General features: G+C 43.3%; 2 protein-coding genes across 3 annotated transcripts in view; one reads left to right on the forward strand and one right to left on the reverse strand.

The window, feature by feature from the left end:
• NRAP (nebulin related anchoring protein) overlaps positions 1-13684 on the reverse strand; it is a 65870-nt gene extending 52186 nt beyond the window's left edge. Inside the window, exons 1-11 of the mRNA XM_006778750.2 lie at positions 13449-13684; positions 13032-13126; positions 12369-12456; positions 8953-9057; positions 8449-8553; positions 6572-6676; positions 5839-5943; positions 4953-5060; positions 4566-4670; positions 2681-2785; positions 882-998 (exon numbers count right to left, since the gene is read on the reverse strand). Of these exons, the coding sequence (XP_006778813.1) occupies positions 882-998; positions 2681-2785; positions 4566-4670; positions 4953-5060; positions 5839-5943; positions 6572-6676; positions 8449-8553; positions 8953-9057; positions 12369-12456; positions 13032-13126; positions 13449-13520 (1110 nt within the window). The 5' untranslated portion in view covers positions 13521-13684. The remainder of the gene's footprint in view (positions 1-881; positions 999-2680; positions 2786-4565; positions 4671-4952; positions 5061-5838; positions 5944-6571; positions 6677-8448; positions 8554-8952; positions 9058-12368; positions 12457-13031; positions 13127-13448) is intronic.
• Positions 13685-17285: 3601 nt separating this feature from the next.
• Positions 17286-17612, forward strand: part of CASP7 (caspase 7) — a 26459-nt gene continuing 26132 nt past the window's right edge. The window contains exon 1 of one of the 2 annotated variants that reach the window (XM_006778730.2): positions 17286-17360. The gene's annotated coding sequence lies outside the window, so the exon portion shown is untranslated. Of the gene's footprint in view, positions 17393-17612 lie in introns of both variants that reach the window. The other variant, XM_006778729.2, reaches the window with a different exon arrangement.

Consider the following 17612-nt stretch of genomic DNA (forward strand, 5'->3'; position numbering starts at 1 on the left):
AGCGTGTTGGGCTCAGTGGGTAGAGCATCAGCCTGTGAACTGAAAGGTTCCGGGTTTGATTCCAGTCAAGGGCACATGCCTCGGTTTGCGGCTCAATCCCCAGTAGGGGATGTGCAGGAGCAGCCCAGCCATGATTCTCTCTCATCATTGATGTGTGATTATCTCTCCCTCTCCCTTCCTCTCTGAGATCAATAAAATATTTTAAAAAGAAAAAAAAAGAGCAAGGTTCAGCAAACATTCACATAGCATTCTTCCCTTTTATGACCTGTTGCCAACTCAAATGCCTTTAGGGTCCAGATAGGTAATGCAAATAAGACTCTGGGGCTTGAAAAGGACATGGAGAACTAGAGGGGAGATTTCCTTGCCAAAGAGTCTTAACAGTTCTAAATATCCTAATCACTGGGTAGGACCAACAAAACACACCCTCTGGCAGCCAGTTCAGCCTCTAAGGTAAAGGTGATTCATGTAGTACCCACAATTTTCTTGGGAATTTGACCACAATGATGAGAGAATTGGGAGAGGTTCAAGTTCAAGCCACTTCCTCTCCATTGATTCCCACTCTATAAGGATGATGCATATTTCTAAAGGTTAGCTCACCTGATATTCTAGCAACTAGAAATCTATTGCCTGGAAGCTCTGAATAGCTCAGCCCTGTAAGAATTCAGGGAGAAGGTTTTGAGCTATCAGAAAATAAATCTGTTATTTAATGACTTGGGTTTGTTCTGGGCTCGCCTGTGAATTGCTTTCACTGCACGTTTGTTCTTTGGGAACTGGCAGCCCAGGTGTAGTGCCTGTGGCTTTACATGGAATTTGTCCTTTCACTGCCTTTATGGGGGTTAAAGGAAGTGACAGCAAGCAGTAGCGACTGTCCCCATACGCACCTCGCTCACAAGCTTGTTCACGCTCTGAGCCCGCTTCAGAACCAGGTTGTCCTGGGCCGGGAGGGAGTGGTAATGAGCAGGACCTTTCATCATGTTGAAGTCCTGCCTGTATTTTATCTGAAAGACACACAAAGAGGGTCCAGAGTTGCTGTCTTCATGCTCCATGGCAGAACTTACCCTCAAATTACACCACACTTAATGTCAACATTCACTTCACAGAATTTCCTGAAGGACAAATATCATATGGGTTGTTTTTTTTTTCTCCATACAACCCACATACCACTCAGTCCCTCTCATATTAAAATGTTATTGGCCCGGGTCACTTTTATTTGGTGCACTGTCGGCACATCTTCACGCAGCGGTTCTCAACCTGTGGGTCGCGACCCCTTTGGCGGTCGAAGGACCCTTTCACAGGGGTCACCTAAGACCATCCTGCATATCAGATATTTACATTACGATTCATAACAGTAGCAGCATTACAGTTATGAAGTAGCAACAAAAATAATTTTATGGTTGGGTCACAACGTGAGGAACTATATTTAAAGGGCCAGAAGGTTGAGAACCACTGTCTTTATGGAAAGTGGCTCATTTTCACACCCTAGAAATACTCTGTCTATGTAATGTAATTGTAAACTGAAATAAACAGGATCACGTTTGTAAATAAGGTGAATAAGAAAAAAACAAGAATTTCACTACAAAAAAGTTACTGGCCCTTTTCACACTTTGCACTCTAATTCTGCATAAAAAAAGGTGCAGTCCCAAACCCGGTCTGCCCTAGGTTTCAACATCATTTCTCATCTTGTCTGCTGAGGAGGGGCAGAGAGATGAATGTGTCTTTCTCTTTCCCCTTGGGGTCCAAGTGTATTGCTCTGGGTAAACAGGTTTAATAACTGAATAGTAACCGAGTAATTGAGAAGGGCAAAGGGTTGTGAACTGAATGCCTGGCTTCCAATTATACATCAAGTTCAAGTTGGTGTCTTAGTTCTACACAGCGTGTGTGTCACTTTACCTCAAGTTTAATTATAGCCTGTCTCTCAAGGACCGGCAGCTGGCCAACCTTCTGCAAATAAAAATCATTTTATCACCTGGGTTACACCCAGTCTGATAACCAGATGACTTTTCTAATCAGCTTTCGAAAGTGCTTGATTGGGGGTGAGGGCATGAGTCGGGGGGTAATGCGGGGATAAGAACACATATGTAATGCCTTACTCAATAAAGAAATTAAAAGTGAAAAAAAAGACTGAAAGAAACAAATCTACTAATCTCAAATCAGAAATTCTTGCATTTGTGTGCCCCTGGCCAACTTGGGAGAAAAATGAGTATTCTGCATTGTCTTAGGAAGAACCATTTCTTTACATAAAAAGGAAATTTTGAAAAACATACATTTTCTTTAAAAAAAAGTGCCACACTCCCAGGAATAAGATAAAATAATGGATACAAATAAATAATTCTTAAAAATAAAGTATTCAAAAAAATGCTCGATTTCTAGATGGGTTATTTTGCAAAGAGTGTCCTAGCCCCAGTGTACCTGGCTGGGCCAGCATTTGCACTGGCTTCAGCTGACCTAACGTGAGGCACGCCATTTTGTCCGTATCAATCTCTTTTGAAGCAGATACATGGGACCAAACAGTCTGAACAAAAGCAGTGGAGCCAGAAAATCTGGATAGAAACTGAGGGCGAGCATTCTACTTTGGCTCGGCTCTAACACACATATCCGTGTGTAGGTTTCAGCAAGCACCGCCCTCAGTCTCACTTCTCTGCTTCTGTGGACCTGCAGGTCGTCCCAGTGTGGTACTTACGTCACTCGCGAGTGCGTGGGCTTTCTTGGCGTTCTGATAAGCCGGGGTGATCATGGCGGGGAAGCTGCCCTTCCCTCGGTGCTCCTCATAGTCCTCCACGTAACCCTGCGGAGTTGATCAAAACCTTCCATCAGTAACGTTCCCCTCCCTGCACGGGTGGGAAGTGAGCAATGATCTTTCCCCCTGAGGCCCGTCCACACTGGACATTCCAGTGATCTCCCCAGCAGTGGTGCCACGTGGGGGTTAAGGCAGCAGACTGTGGAGTCAGCGCCACTTCCTGGGGCCCGGTACCCAGTCAGCGCTAAGTAAACGGTGGCCATTCTCATTATCATCATAGTCATTTTCGCCAGATAAATCATGACACTCTCCCAGTCTCCCAGGCCCATGGATAATGGAGAATTCCTTTCTGAGTGGATGCCAGGAAAGCCCTCCTCTCTTCCAGTCGTCCTGAATGCTACCTTTCTCAGGCCCACATTTAGAACAAAATCATTTTCACCAAATACTGTATGGATTTTTTTAAAGTTGTCCTGAGCCTTCTCAACAACATATTTAAAAACATGAAATCAATAAAAAAATGTATTTCCACTGAGTTTAAAGCACTCGGAGACCATTTAACTTATTGTGGAATTTCATAAAATGGTCTTTTTAATTCAAAACCAAATATTCTAAAAAAAACAATGGGAAAATACCCTCAGGTGAAAAAAATAAGTAAAATAAAATAATGTAAATTAAAAAACAACAACAACAACAAAAAAACAAATATTTTTGCTCAGGCAGACATTTGCAATGGAGTCGCAAACTATGTTCACATGATTGTATCCGCACATGGGCAACTTGTTTCTCTGAAGAAGAGAAATAAGTTATTTGTTATCTTTTATAAACTATGTTGAATGAGTCATTTATGTTGTAGAGTCTACCTACTGCCAACATTTCACACAACTGCCCAATTAAGAAAAAAATATTAACGAAGCTCACTGAATGTACTCTTCCAGTACACACAATTGGTCTTCCAATGTTCTTTACTTACAACTGTGAAAAAAATAATGTTTTCTTTCTCCCCTATGACACCTGTCTAGTACCAGAAAACAGACAGGGATGTGCAAATAAAAAGTAGCTTGTAATTGTCACCTCAACCTTTTTATACCCTATCAAGTATAGCTCATTTAAGAAGTAAAACTGGGAAAAAGGTTTGCATTCTCTGGAATGCTGCTTTATCCAGCAACCTAGATAAGAAACTCCACTTGCTAAGAAAATGAGCCCTGCTGCTCAGTGAATTGCTAAATATTTTTCAAGACATGTATTTAGATCCCCTTTGTGCTTATGTAATAGTGGGTTAAAAGTAGCCAGTCCTGCCCTGGCCGGTGTGGCTCAGCTGGTTGGGTATCATCCCATGCACCAAAAGGTTGCTGGTTTGATTCCTAGTCAGGGCACATGCCTGGGTTATAGGCTTGATCCCTGGTAGGGGGCATGCAGGAGGCAGCTGATCACATCAATGTTTCTCTCTCTCTCCCTCTCCCTTCCTCTCTCTCTCAAAATAAATTTAAAAATGTTTTTAAGTAGCCAGTCTTAGTCCATGAGACTGTTCTTCAGGGAATAGATGAGAATGCTATATTCTTGGCAAACCACCATCTTGATATAGGTCCTTTATTTAAAAAAAAGGGGGGGTGGGGTGGAATGCTTGGAATCTGTTTTCCTGAGTGGTTCAAGATGGCTCCCATGAAATTGCTTGCCCACGACTTTCTGGCTTGGAAAGTCTACCTTTCATCAATAGGGCAAAGATAAGCCACGGCCCAACCTCCGATGAAATGGCCATGGGCTGTGTCGCAGGCTACATAACTCACCATCGCAAAAGGCCGTTCTCCCAGAAAGTCATTTGATCACATACCTGACCACACTGGTCCACATAGTCCCTTGTCAGTGTGCCCTCGGCTGCCGTGGCTGAACCAGCCATTCCTTTCATTTCTCTTTGATATTGTTGATGGTACCTCACCTGTTTGAAGGGAAAGGACAAACCCGGTGAATACAGCCTCCTATGCACAGAGGCCAGAAGTGTAAAACTAAATGGCCGTGGAGTGTTCTTTTTATATTTGGGTCCCGGGAGTGTGCTTGGACATAAAGTGCCAGATTGTAGTGAAATTGATTGACAACCATGAAGAAAAGCTACTTCTTGGATCCACAGCACATGCAACAGGAGACAGGAGGTTGGACTTGTTGGGCCCAGGTAACTTCCTGTTTCCTCCCCTAACAGGACACGATTGCTGGGGACACTCACATCACTCGCCAGCTCATTGGCCCTTTTGGCTATCTGATAAGCAGGTGTGATCATAGCAGGAAAACTGCCTTTGCCTCTCTGCTGTTCATAGTCCTCAGTGTAGACCACCTGGAAAATGAAAACAAACTTGGAATCGCATGTCACCATCCCGCTATCTACCAGGCAATCGGGTGGGAAGCTTTGCTAAGGGCTCCTGGAACACCCCGCAATCCCCTATTCACAGCTGTTCGGTCACAGCTGTTAGAGCTGGATGGGCCCTGCACACCTCATTTACCTTCTTATTCCCAATACTTGGCACAGTGCCTGGCACATGAAGCTCAATGTAGAATTCAACACGTGTGTGTGCAGCACCTGGTGTGGGCCAGGTGAAGGGCTGGGCAGAGGAATACGGCTTCTGCCTTTGAGGAGCCGCCAGTCAAGTCTGGGAGACAAGAGAGGCTTCTCAACCCAAGGCAAATAGAAGCCATTTTTTCAGCTGAACTTCAACCTGTTTTAAGCTTCCCACTCAGAACAATAGTGAGTTCTTGGTCTTATCTTATGGAGCAATTAGAGTCTAGACTATGAAAAGTGGTAGAAATTCTTTAGAAGTTGTGGTCTATAATTTTCAGTGACAATGAGAGTATATAAAGTAAATTCTTTCAGATTCATCAGATAGTCTGATTTGTTACTATTCTCAAGTTTTCTCTCTAAACATGAGTTTTCACAAGGTCTACAGTATGTGAGCTGACTTATCTGATCTGACCATACTTGACCTTAGGAAGTTCTCCCTGTTCCCTGTGTAGGACTGACATGCCTTCCACATTCCCCCTCCCTCCTTCTCCAAATAAGGAAAGAATGGGGGGTCATAAGTGAGAATCACTGAGTCTCCACCTTCACCATTTCTTACATCACTTTGAAGCCGTCCCCCAGCCCTGGCCCGTAGCAGCTCAGGAGTATCCGCCATGGTGGTGAACCTGGAGACCCGCTCATCGTGCCCTCTCTTGTATTCCACCTGAGGAGACAGTACAGGGTCAAGGTCATACTCACTGGCCTTTGTGAAAACCTCTCCTTGGAGCTCTCCAGAAGTTACACCTTGGGGCTACTGTGAACACACACCTGGGGTGAGTCTCCACTTCAAAAAGCAATGATGCTAATAGGAAAAGTCTAAGAGAGTACCAGGCACTGCTAACATTAACAAACGCTAACTCACTTCATCACCCTATTTTGCATAAAAGTAGCTGAGACATGGAGAGGTTAAAGTAATTTGCTCACAGCCAGCGAGAGAGCCAGGATTCAAATTCTAAAGTCTTAACTAGCAAGCTATGCTGTTCTTCAGGAGAGTCTGCTATCTGCTTAATAAGAACCAGTGTCCTTCAGGCTAAAGTGACCTCAAGAACTTATTTGGCCCAGTTTTGGGGTGAGATGCATGGTCTTTTCTCCATGTGATGGATGCGGCCCAATCATGGCACAGAGGATAACTGATAGGGGAGAGACAAGAACACAGTTTTCTCCACATAACACCACACTAATGGTGCCTTCTGTCCAAAAGCACTGTCTCATTGAATTTTATCTGACCCCTGGGGGGACACTAATAACAAAAATTAGCATAATTAAGAGTGACTAAGCACGAACACACTCACTTGGCTGGCCAGCTGGCTGGCTCTCTTGGCCCTTTGATAAGCAGGCGTGATCATGGCTGGGAAGCTCCCCTTACCCCGCGGTTGCTCATAGTCTTCTGTGTACTCCTGCTGGTCAGAACCAAGGTCGGCATGAGAACCTACTATATGATTTCGGATGAGATCTAATAAAATAGCAATAGCAAGCATCATCAGAACCAATGCCACTGGATGTGTAAGATACCTGGAAACTAATTCAGCCACCTGGAATGAATCCAAAAATATTATTCACATTGTGGAAACTATTATTCACAAATGAATCACACCTTCAAATAATATTCCCCAGGTAAAAAAAAAACCTTCCCCTTTCCATGTTGACATCATATTATGTGGAATCAGACACACCTCAATTAGTATTTCTGATTCAAAGGCATGTATGATAATAAATCCATTAATATGCAGGAGCCTGGCCTTAACTTGTCCACTAGAGATAGTCCTACAGCAAGCATGCCAAACTCAAAGGCTAACACTGGCCAAATGAACAAGATTGAAGTTGATGTGGGCCGCAATGAACAAAAGCTTCAATTTCCATAGAAATGTAGGTTCATTTTGATAGAGACGTGCTGAATACGAAGGGCTAAAATAAATGAGTCATCGTTAATATAAAATAATACGAAGGGTTGAAATAAATGAGTCATCGTTAACGTAAAATAATAGAGCATTTTAATAAAAATTCGTATTTTTTCTTGAACATTAACTTACCAGACACTGAATAACTGTACAAATTAATAAGTGTAACGCAAATAAAACTTGTTTTTTTGTTCTCCAAAAGTGAAATATTTCCTGTTGCGCACACCAAACAAGTCAGTACAAAACTAAAGATGTGGCAATTGGCTGCTAAAATATTCACTGCTAGTATTAGTGGAGAGAAATGGTGCACTTGCAGGTAAGGTGCATGAGGAAAATGAATGCAACACGATTATAGTAATCAATCACTAGCAAATGTTGTAATTTGTTATTAATAATTATGTCTAGCAGGATATTATAAAAATTAAGTGACAAAATTTTTATTAAAGCGTTTCTTACATACCGTTATATTGGCTGGGCCGCAAGAATATTTGTTGTGGGCCGCACGTGGCCCGCGGGCCTGGAGTTTGACATGCTTATAACAGCATTGGGAGTACAATGTTAGTTACTTTTTCCTCCTTGCTTTTTTAGTATCCATACTGATTAGTTTTCCTAATAAACACAGAAACTTAGCACTTGTGTTTCTATTGTTTCCTTTCCATTTGCTAAAGGAAAAGTCACTGAAGACTACTCATATTTTCTGAAGTGATTTCTTCAAAGGGCAGGTGCCCCGGGTGTGTGGGGAGGACGGGAAGGGATTCTGTGCAAATTGTTAAGGATTTCCACCAGCTGGGGCACTAATGCCTTTTTCACATGAAAACCTGCTAAAGTGAGGACTCTCTTCAGTGCTGGCTGTCAGAAACCTAAGCCGGGCCCTCAGGGCTGTTCCTTCTGGAGGCTCTAGGGAGAACCTGTTTCCTGGCCTTTTCCCGCTTCCAGAGGCTGCCAGCATTCTTGGCTTCTGGCTCCAAAGGGCCTTGACCTCTGCTTCTGTTGTCACATCACCTCTTCTCTGACTCCGACCCTCCTGCCTCCCTCCTTATAAGGACCCAATTGATTACACTGCGGCCACCCTAATAATCCAGGTTAATCTTCCATCTCAAAATCCTTAGGTTATTGACGTCCGCGAAGTTCCTTTGGACATGTAACATATACACAGGTTCCAGTTGTTAAGACATGGGGGTGGTGGGGGGAGGGACCAGTACTCCATCCACCACACTTTAAAATAAAGGAACATTCAAATGAATGGCTAAAATAATTTCTAAAGCCCTTACCTCACCAAGAGACTTTCGAGCCTCAACCATCCTTACGATTTCAGGGTCTGGCAGAGCTCCTGGGCACCAAGCATTCCCTTCCCCATATCCAGTCCAATAGGGTCTCTAAAAAGGAAACACGCAAATGCATACAAACACCTCCCTCAGGCATTTGGTAGGTAAGATTCCCCTTACCAATCCCATCCTCCCTGCAATGCTCACAACACATCGTCAATATCAGAGAGAAGTTCTCTAAAAACTACACTCTCCTATTGGCATATGGCAGGTCTCAGCTAAGCAAAATGTTCATTTTTTTCAAACTAAAAATATAACCTAATGTCCTAAGTAACTGAACTTTCTGCGTTTCACTTACATCATAGAAGAGTTCTAAAGGTAACTGGACAGTTGGATTTATAAACTGGATAAGAGAAACCTCACTGAATTTGTCTAGCAGTAATAATGAGAATGCATTTCATTGGCACAGGGTGTCATTGTTTTCTGTTTCCAAACCCATTCGTAACTCACCTCGTTCACCAATGGTCGCCCATTAGATGTGGTCGCCCCATCCCTGGATGCCATGTCCCACTGAAACACCGATTTAAACCTTCCACCATCGTCTGGCTCATCAACCTACCAATGAAGATGTTGTCAGTAACTTTTGCATCAGAAAAAAAGAAAAGAAATAATCTGCAGCTGAATTGGGAGGATTTTCCTAAGTCTCAACTGCACAGCATCACTGCACCACAACACACTGTGCTGTCGGTCTCCCCGTGGTTCAGCTGTTCCACCAGATGGGCAGCATGCATAGAGCACCTGCTGTGTGCAAAGCTCACTTCAGTGGTGCAATTACAAGGACTTAAAGTCTCCATGAGCTTATCACACAACGGGAATTCAGGTTAAATGAACCTCAGAAAACACTAGACTTTAGAGTAGCAATTCTTAACTTTAGTTTGTGCGACAGTTACCCAGGGAGCTTGTAAAAATGCTGGCTCCCCAAATTCAAGTAGGTGTTCTCTCATGTTTTATAATTTTACCTTTAGCATCTTGATCCATAACACATCTTTAGTTAATCTTTGTGTATAAATGCGAGGTAGGTATCAAGGTTTGTTTTGTCCCATGCAAATATCCAATCCCTCCCTCACCATTTATTTAAAGATCATTCTTGCTACATGGAATTGCAGTGGTGCCTGTGCTGTAATTCGAGTGATCATATATGAGAAGTTCTATTTCCGGACCTTGGATTATATGCTACTGGTCTATTTGTTCTTATGCCATTACAACATTGAGTTAATTACTACTACTTTTGTTGTAAGTCTTGAAATCTGGTAACCTAAGTCCTGCAATTTTGTTTTTCATGATTTCTTGGCCATTCTAGAATTTCTGCATGTTCATATCAATTTTAAAACTAGTTAATAAGTTTCCATGAACAAAACCTAAGATTTGGGGATTGCATTGAATGTGTAGATCAATTTGGGAGTATGACATCTCAACAATATCTTTGTGACCATGAAATAGGCAAAGATTTCTTAAAGAAAACATAAAAAGGACTAGCCATAAAAGAAAAAATCCGAAGGTTTTAGGTCTAAACCCAAATATCATAATTTATGAGGTTTAAAATGGGGCCCCAAAACCTGCACTATTAAGCTAAATTTTAAACCACTGATTTTATAGATGAGAAAGGTCTGAGAAAAGAAGTGAACTCACTAAAATTTTTCAGTCGGTTGTCAGAGCCAGATGTAGAACCCAGGGATTCTAGTTCCTCATCAAGGCACTTTCCATCATTGACTTTCTAGGCTTGATAATGCAGCTCCAATATGTATATTTTAAAATATATAAATTGAGAGGTTTTATATGCTTTTCCCCTTGGAGTTAGGAAGCTACCATGAACACTACATAACGAAGGCAGCGTTTCTTATGCACTGTAGGATATTCAGCATCATAGCTGACCTCTGTCCACCAGATGTCCCCCTCCTAGTTGTGATCATCAAAAAAGACATCATCAAATGTCCCCTGGAGAGCCACTGGCTTAAGGAATCATAACCACATCTTTGCGGTCCCCCTCCCACAGCACAAATCCCAGACTGAGTGTCTGTCCCCAGAGAAGACCTTCCACAGGATTCAGGATTATTGTGAGGAAGCAGGAAGAAGTGGGGGGGTGGGGGGGGACGGGAGGCCTACATGCTACTAGTGGGGTAAGGAAACTCTAAGGGCAGTGATGGCGAACCTTTTGAGCTTGGCGTGTCAGCATTTTGAAAAACCCTAACTTAACTCTGGTGCCGTACTACATATAGAAATTGTTTGATCTTTGCAACCATAGTAAAACAAAGATTTATATTTTTGATATTTATTTTATATAGTTAAGTGCCATTTAACAAAGAAAAATCAACCAAAAAAATGAGTTCGCGTGTCACCTCCAACACACGTGCCATAGGTTCGCCATCACTGCTCTAAGGGCTAACGTTCATTCTCTGGATAGAAAAGAACCTAGATGTTTCATTCTTCTACAACATCTACCAAACAGGGAATTCTGTCTTAGTAATTACTTACTTCTTTTTAAAATAATCATGTAGGTGCCCTTAGACCTCAAGAGATGAAAACAAAATCCCGAAAGAATTAGCCTTCTCAGTAATCTAAGATTGCTTGTGACTTCTTAAGGCTCGTGAATCCTCAGAAACTAATGATAAATGAACAACAATCTGAGCCTCCATTCCCTCTCCAGTAGAATAGAATAACAATAGCATTTAATTTATTGGACTACAATGTACATTAAATGAACTAAGCAAAAAAAAAAAAGTACAGTAAATGCTATATAAGCTTGTTAAAAAAACAAGTTGAAAGTAGTGCAAAGTACTTAGCAAAATAGGCAATCTTGACGGTATAAATAGCGAGCCACGCGATAAGGCTAAGGCTGATCTAATACACATTTTTTTGAGAGGAGTATGGCCTGAGCAGTCAGGAGTCAGTAGGAAATGAGGTAACATTAGGAAGATTTCTAGAGCACCTTCCATCCAATGTGTAATTTTCTAATTTTAGAAAGCTATTAGCTCTACCCCAAAGAACTTCTTATGGGGCATGGGGAGGTTGGGGGGAGAAGTTAAATGATTCATTATTTTAATAAATTCAAGTGTTCAATCAACAGCTGGTTATTTGACAAAACTCCACTGTTGTTTTTTTCAAAAGAGGCTGGTTGATCAACGTGGCCTCCTTGTCCACCCAAATATCACTTCTAAATAAAAATATCTTTGACCTACTGCTACCCCAAGGGGAAAGAGAGGCTGCAGATAATCTTAAGCACTACTGAATTAGGAGAGATTTGAAATGGTCGTACTAGAGCAGGGGTCCTCAAACTTTTTAAACAACAGCTGGTTATTTGACAAAACTCCACTGTTGGTTTTTTTTTCAAAAGAGGCTGGTTGACCAACGTGGCCTCCTTGTCCACCCAAATACCACTTCTAAATAAAAATATCTTTGACCTACTGCTACCCCCAGGGGAAAGAGAGGCTGCAGATAATCTTAAGCACCACTGAATTCGGAGAGATTTGAAATGATCACACTAGAGGTTTTTAATTTACCTATACCAAAAGAATTATGGGGGAAACAAAGGAAAGGCTTTTGTAACATTTTCTAACTATAAAAACATTGTTTTATGTATCAGTCTCCTGGTATATACAGGACCTATTGTATAAACTGTCATCAATGTGTCCAAAACTGGCAGACCAGAGAGATTACTCTGGATACAAGCACCTCAGATATTCAAGCACGATTATCCTGGGCCCCTATACTATGATAGGACCAATAGCAACATTTGTCACTTACATGCGTGTGCATGTGGAGAAAATGGGCAAGTTCACATTTAAGCACATACTTGAAAACTTAACAGGCGTCTGAGCTAAGAAACTTTCTTTAAAGGCTGATTTGAAATTCAAAAGTAAGTAACTTACCCCATGGAGGTCTCCTGGAGACTTCCTCCTGTTTTCATTTAATGGAGCCTGATACACACTCGTGAAAGTGTTGATCTTGGGGTTGTGACTACAAAAAACAGTGTAAAGCCAAATGAGAAATGTACTTTCTCCAAGATGATTGAGTGACTTATCTCAAAGGCACAGTCGTTTTTAAAAATTAATAAATAGAAAACTTAATAATTCATGATTTTCCAGACAATAAGTCTTAAAGACAATAAACAAATAAATTCAACATATGTAACTTAAAGACCAAATGTAACTGGAAATGATCACTTAAAAACTTTCTGAACAAATACAAAAGGATACCGAAATTATTTAAAAGAAAAACTGTTAAAGCTCTCTATGCATATACTGTATCATGGCAATTATACTGTTTTGGACAATATTTAATAGTTTGACATGGGGTGATAGCAGGTAGATTTTATCTTTTACTTATAAGAAGAAATATGAAACTTTCAACTTTTTATTTACTGCATAAAGTCCTGCCTTAAGTTCCATCAGCAATTGTAAGGACAAACCTTTGAGAAGACATTTCTTGGATTTACCCCTGGGGTGCGTGATTTTGAATCTCTGAGTGGCTACTTGTTAAAAAATAAATAAACAAAACTCAAGAGGTGTTGGGGAGGGCCATCGAACACTTACGCATGACAGTATGGCTTTTTCTGGTGACTCACAAAGTTATTAACCGACAGCATCATCTTGCAAACTTCACAGTGAAAACACGCTTTATGCCATATCTAGAAATCATACAGAAAAGATTTACCAAAATTGCCCTTTTTTTTTCAGACTCAGGATTCTTACATATTTCAGGGTTAGAAAAAAAAAAAGAGCTTTGGGCATAAAACTGTGATTTAAAAACACGCAGCTACAGTATGTTATGTAAATGAGTGACATTTTTTGAGACAATATAGAAGACATAGCTAGAACTGGGTAGAACTGCAAAAGGGTGAGAAATACATCTTTTTTTGCGTGGTTCAAAAGAATCCACATGTCCCTACGTGAGAAGATAAATTTCCCACGTTTGTGATTCTTGCCAAAGGCCAAGCAACGTCTACTGACCTGATCCAGGCAGCTGATCTTCTCAGCGGGGTACACTCCATAGCCACATCTCGAGCAAGCCTGCACATTCATCCTGACTTCCCAGGGGAGGCGACAGGGGCAGGTGACAGAGCCTCAGTCTAGTCGTTCAAGTCTCGCAAATCCCGACCACTCTTCAACTCTGGGCCACCTTGATTGTTCAGAACCCAACTTCCACTTTCCTTTGCTGACCTTCAAGTTCGAAGTCGGCAGCTGGACGGCTTTTAAAGCTGCCACTTACTCAGGGGGCTATTTTGGCCACGCGCTCAACACGCATGCGTCTGGGAAACGAGGTAGAGGTATTTCTAGCTGACATGCTTCTCTAAATAGAAAAGTGAACTCACAACAGCATCATGTTGGTGTGGATGGCCAAATCCTGGGGTATGAGTAGGCAGCATGGAGTCGTTTCTCACTAGCTGTGATCATAGCCCAAGAAAAGAACCCCAGAGAAAACGACACACCCTCCCCCAGCGATCAAATTAGAAAGGCTTGCTCTGTGAACAGGGTGACTAAAGCAGAAAGGGGAGCTCCCCAAAATATAGGAAATAAAACAGGACTGATTCACGCCACGGCAGGGGTAAAAGCCATATGTGAATCTTAGCTTAAAAATATTGGCAACTGGAAAGTGATTAAAATAAGAACAAATGAGAGCGCTCGGTGCTTTGGCCTCTGTATGTTACTGTTCCAAAAAGGCCTGCTCATTTCCTCACCCCCAGGCCTGAAGGGGGGCAGCTTGAAGGAAAACTTTCTCTCCCTGGCTTTGTGAAGCCCTTCATCGCCCCTAAACGTTACCCCAAAATGGATCTTCTAGAAACAGTTTAGGAAAGATGGCACCTTGCCCAGCTGGAGTGGCTCAGTGGTTGACAGTGGACCCATGAAACAGGAGGTCTCGGTTCGATTCCTGGTCAGGGCACATGCCTGGGTTGTGAACTCGATCCCCAGGATGCATCCAAGCAATGATTCTCTCTCACCATTGATGTTTCTCTCTCTCTCTCTCCCTCTCCCTTCCTCTCTGAAAATCAATTAAAAATATATATTTAAAAAAAGAAAAAAAGATGGTGCCCAACCTGATATAACCTTACCCTGTTTTAAATTCTCCATAGCAGCTGCCACCACCTGACTTCTTAAATACTGTGCCTCTACTTTTAAAAACCTATCTCCTTTCATCAAAACAGGATACTTGGTCCTTGTTGTCATTTCCTATCCTGTGCCCAGAACAAGGACTGACATGGAAAAGGTACTCAGTACCTCTTCATGGAATCAATGACATAAACATGACACTCTCACCAAAATGCCTATAGGGGCCAGAGGTGAAGTCATATGTTATGGTAGGAACCTTTCCAAATGGGAGGGCACACACCCCAGCCAACTTTTCATGAGTATCCAACATTGCTAATATTCTGATCTTTCCAGAGAAGCCAGATTATACCTGAAATTCCCTGTTTTGTAAAACACTGGGAACAAAACAGCACAACAGGGCCATGGGCAGTATTTGGTTGGCAGTCTACCAGTTAGTGACCAATTGGCCAAGACGTTCTGAGATGATGATAATGGGGGATCTGCAGGTGGAGGAAAGCCAATAGCACTTCTGTGTTGTGTTGGGAGAGCCAGCAGGGAGGAGGAGGCTGCAAAGCAAGTGAAGAGGATTAGCATCACATACACTAAGGGGAGGGTGCAGCTGGAGGCTCCCCATAGTAGTGGGGCTCCGCCCTCTATCTCAGGGGGAGGGAAGGGGACTCTCATTAGGGGTTCTGAGCTCAGGAAGGCTCCCATGCTGAAATGTGACACATACAGGGCAGCCTGGGCGAACAGGAACAGCAAAGACAAAGAACAAAAGACCTGAAGGCTCCCGGAATGTTCTACTCTGTGCTGAATCTCTCAAGCCTTACCTCGGAAGTGGGCTGGAAGCCCCAGTGACCACCAAAAAAGAACTCTGTCCCAACCCAGGGGGTGTGGGGGGGGGTGGATGAGGAACCACAGTCAGTTCATCTCGAGTAAAAGCTACTTTCTCTCTGCCTGTGGTTGTGGTTGGTGGTTCTCCGTAGCAGCTATAAGTCCTCGGTCACCCTGTGAAAACCAGAAGTGCCAACATGAAAGATGTTAGATGTGACTTACGCCTCCCCTTATGTTTTTAAAAGGCACTTATTAGATATCAGACTCTGGGAGGAGAAATAACGCCCACCAACTGGAAATGGGACAGTTTAAGGCAGTGGTCGGCAAACTGCGGCTTGGCAAACAGTGGCTCGCAAGCCACATGCGGCTCTTTGGCCCCTTGAGTGTGGCTCTTCCACAAAATACCGACTTCTGTGCATGGGCCACGAAGTTTCAATCGCACTGTACGTGCGTGCCCGCACCTGGTATTTTGTGGAAGAACCACACTCAAGGGGCCAAAGAGCCACATGTGGCTCGCGAGCCGTGGTTTGCTGACCACGGGTTTAAGGAGCCAGAGTGAATACTCATTGCTGGGGTAAGGTACACACAGCCCTCACCTTCTCGACAGACATGGCTCGCGGCCCTACCCCCCAGCCCCGTGTCCATCCCACTCTCTCACATCTGGAGCCCCTCCGTCATCGCCGTGATGGTGTCAGGCCATGGGAGCCTTCGCCAAGGAGCACACGTGCTCCATCGGCCGTCAGGATTGGTTCAAACAACATTTGTCTTAGCCTGGGTTCCCCAGAAAACAGAACCTGAGGCAAGGGCTGAAGTATAAGGACCTTATTCAGAAGTGTCCCGAGGAACTGGAGCAAGGGGCAGGAAACGGAGGGAGAAGAGTCAACATGAGGGTTTGTTCTCAAAGCAGCCACCGCTTGCTATGAAGTGCACTGGCTCTCTTGATCTCCATCTTCCAAGGGGCCAGCTGAGCAACTACAATAACATCCACTAGAGCAGTGGTTCTCAACCTTGGCTGCACATTAGAATCACCTGGGAATGTTTTTAAAATCCTGATGTCTGGGCCTCATCCTCCGGAAATTCTGTTTCTTTGTTACTAATATTGTGGCCCCACCCCATAACAAAGAAACAGAATTTCCGAGGGTGAGGCCCAGAAATCAGGATTTAAAAAAAAATCCCAGGTGATTCTAATGTGCAGCCAAGGTTGAGAACCACTGCGCTAGAGAATAGGAAGGATTTCTCTGTTGGCCGCTATCTCCCATTGGTGGAAGCTCTGCCCCATTGGGAGTTGATTCTCCTACACGTCCATGCCATGTCTGTGTCCACGGAGCCCCAAAGAATTTTCACATAAGTTAATAACTTATAATTATTCCTCTACACTTGCCTGGGCCAGTCCTTCTTAAGCCAAAAAAATGTCCTTACCTGGTGGGATTTTAGAGACAAGATTCAAGTCTCGGACCCAAAGGAAAGCAAGCAAACCACAAGGCAAGGTGAGGTTCTTACCTGATGTCACACCATGAAAGGTTTCACTCCTTTCACTCAAGGTGTGGATAGTTCTTTAAAAGCAAGGATCTCTACTATGAATAAAACTTATTTCTTCTCACATAGTTACACTCAGGGTGATTGAGTTAATCAGCTGCTCCCCTGAGGAGTGAAAAAGCCGTGTGTGTGTGTGTGTGTGTGTGTGTGTGTGTGTGTGTGTGTGGTGTGTGTGTGTGTGTGTGTGTGTGAGTGATGGGGGTTGGGGGGTTAGGAGTGGAGGGGAATTTGTGGAAGTGCAGTTTCCCAGTTTAGAGTAACATGCTGCTACAAACCCAAAGGCTGACTCGGTAAATATTGCTGAGTGACCGGTGCCACAGCAGGCAGCTAGTGGTGATTTGTGATGCAAAGTTGCTCAGGGAAAAACTGAGTCAGCGACCGTACCGCGCACTCGCGAAGACGGCGCGCCCCCTGCGACTGGCAATAAGTTCCGGCGGCCAGAGGGCGACCGCAGCGCATTCCACGGTGAGGCCAGAGGGGCTCCGTCTGGGAAGAAGGTAGTTTCTGCAGATGCGGGCGCGAGCTCTCGGGGGTGCTAGGGGGGCGCGAACCGCACAGACTGGGGTCCAAGGTCCGTCTGCGGAAGACCCTTAAGGCTGAGTCCTGAGGCCCAAGTGGTCTCTTTAGAAAACGTAAGAATCCAAGTTAATAGAGCTCAGAACACTCTCTAAATGCAGTTACTGTTCTAAGAATTCTCAATACTAAACTATGGAATTC

The sequence above is a fragment of the Myotis davidii genome, unplaced genomic scaffold (assembly GCF_000327345.1).
Source record: "Myotis davidii unplaced genomic scaffold, ASM32734v1 scaffold107, whole genome shotgun sequence".
Lineage (NCBI taxonomy): Eukaryota > Metazoa > Chordata > Mammalia > Chiroptera > Vespertilionidae > Myotis > Myotis davidii.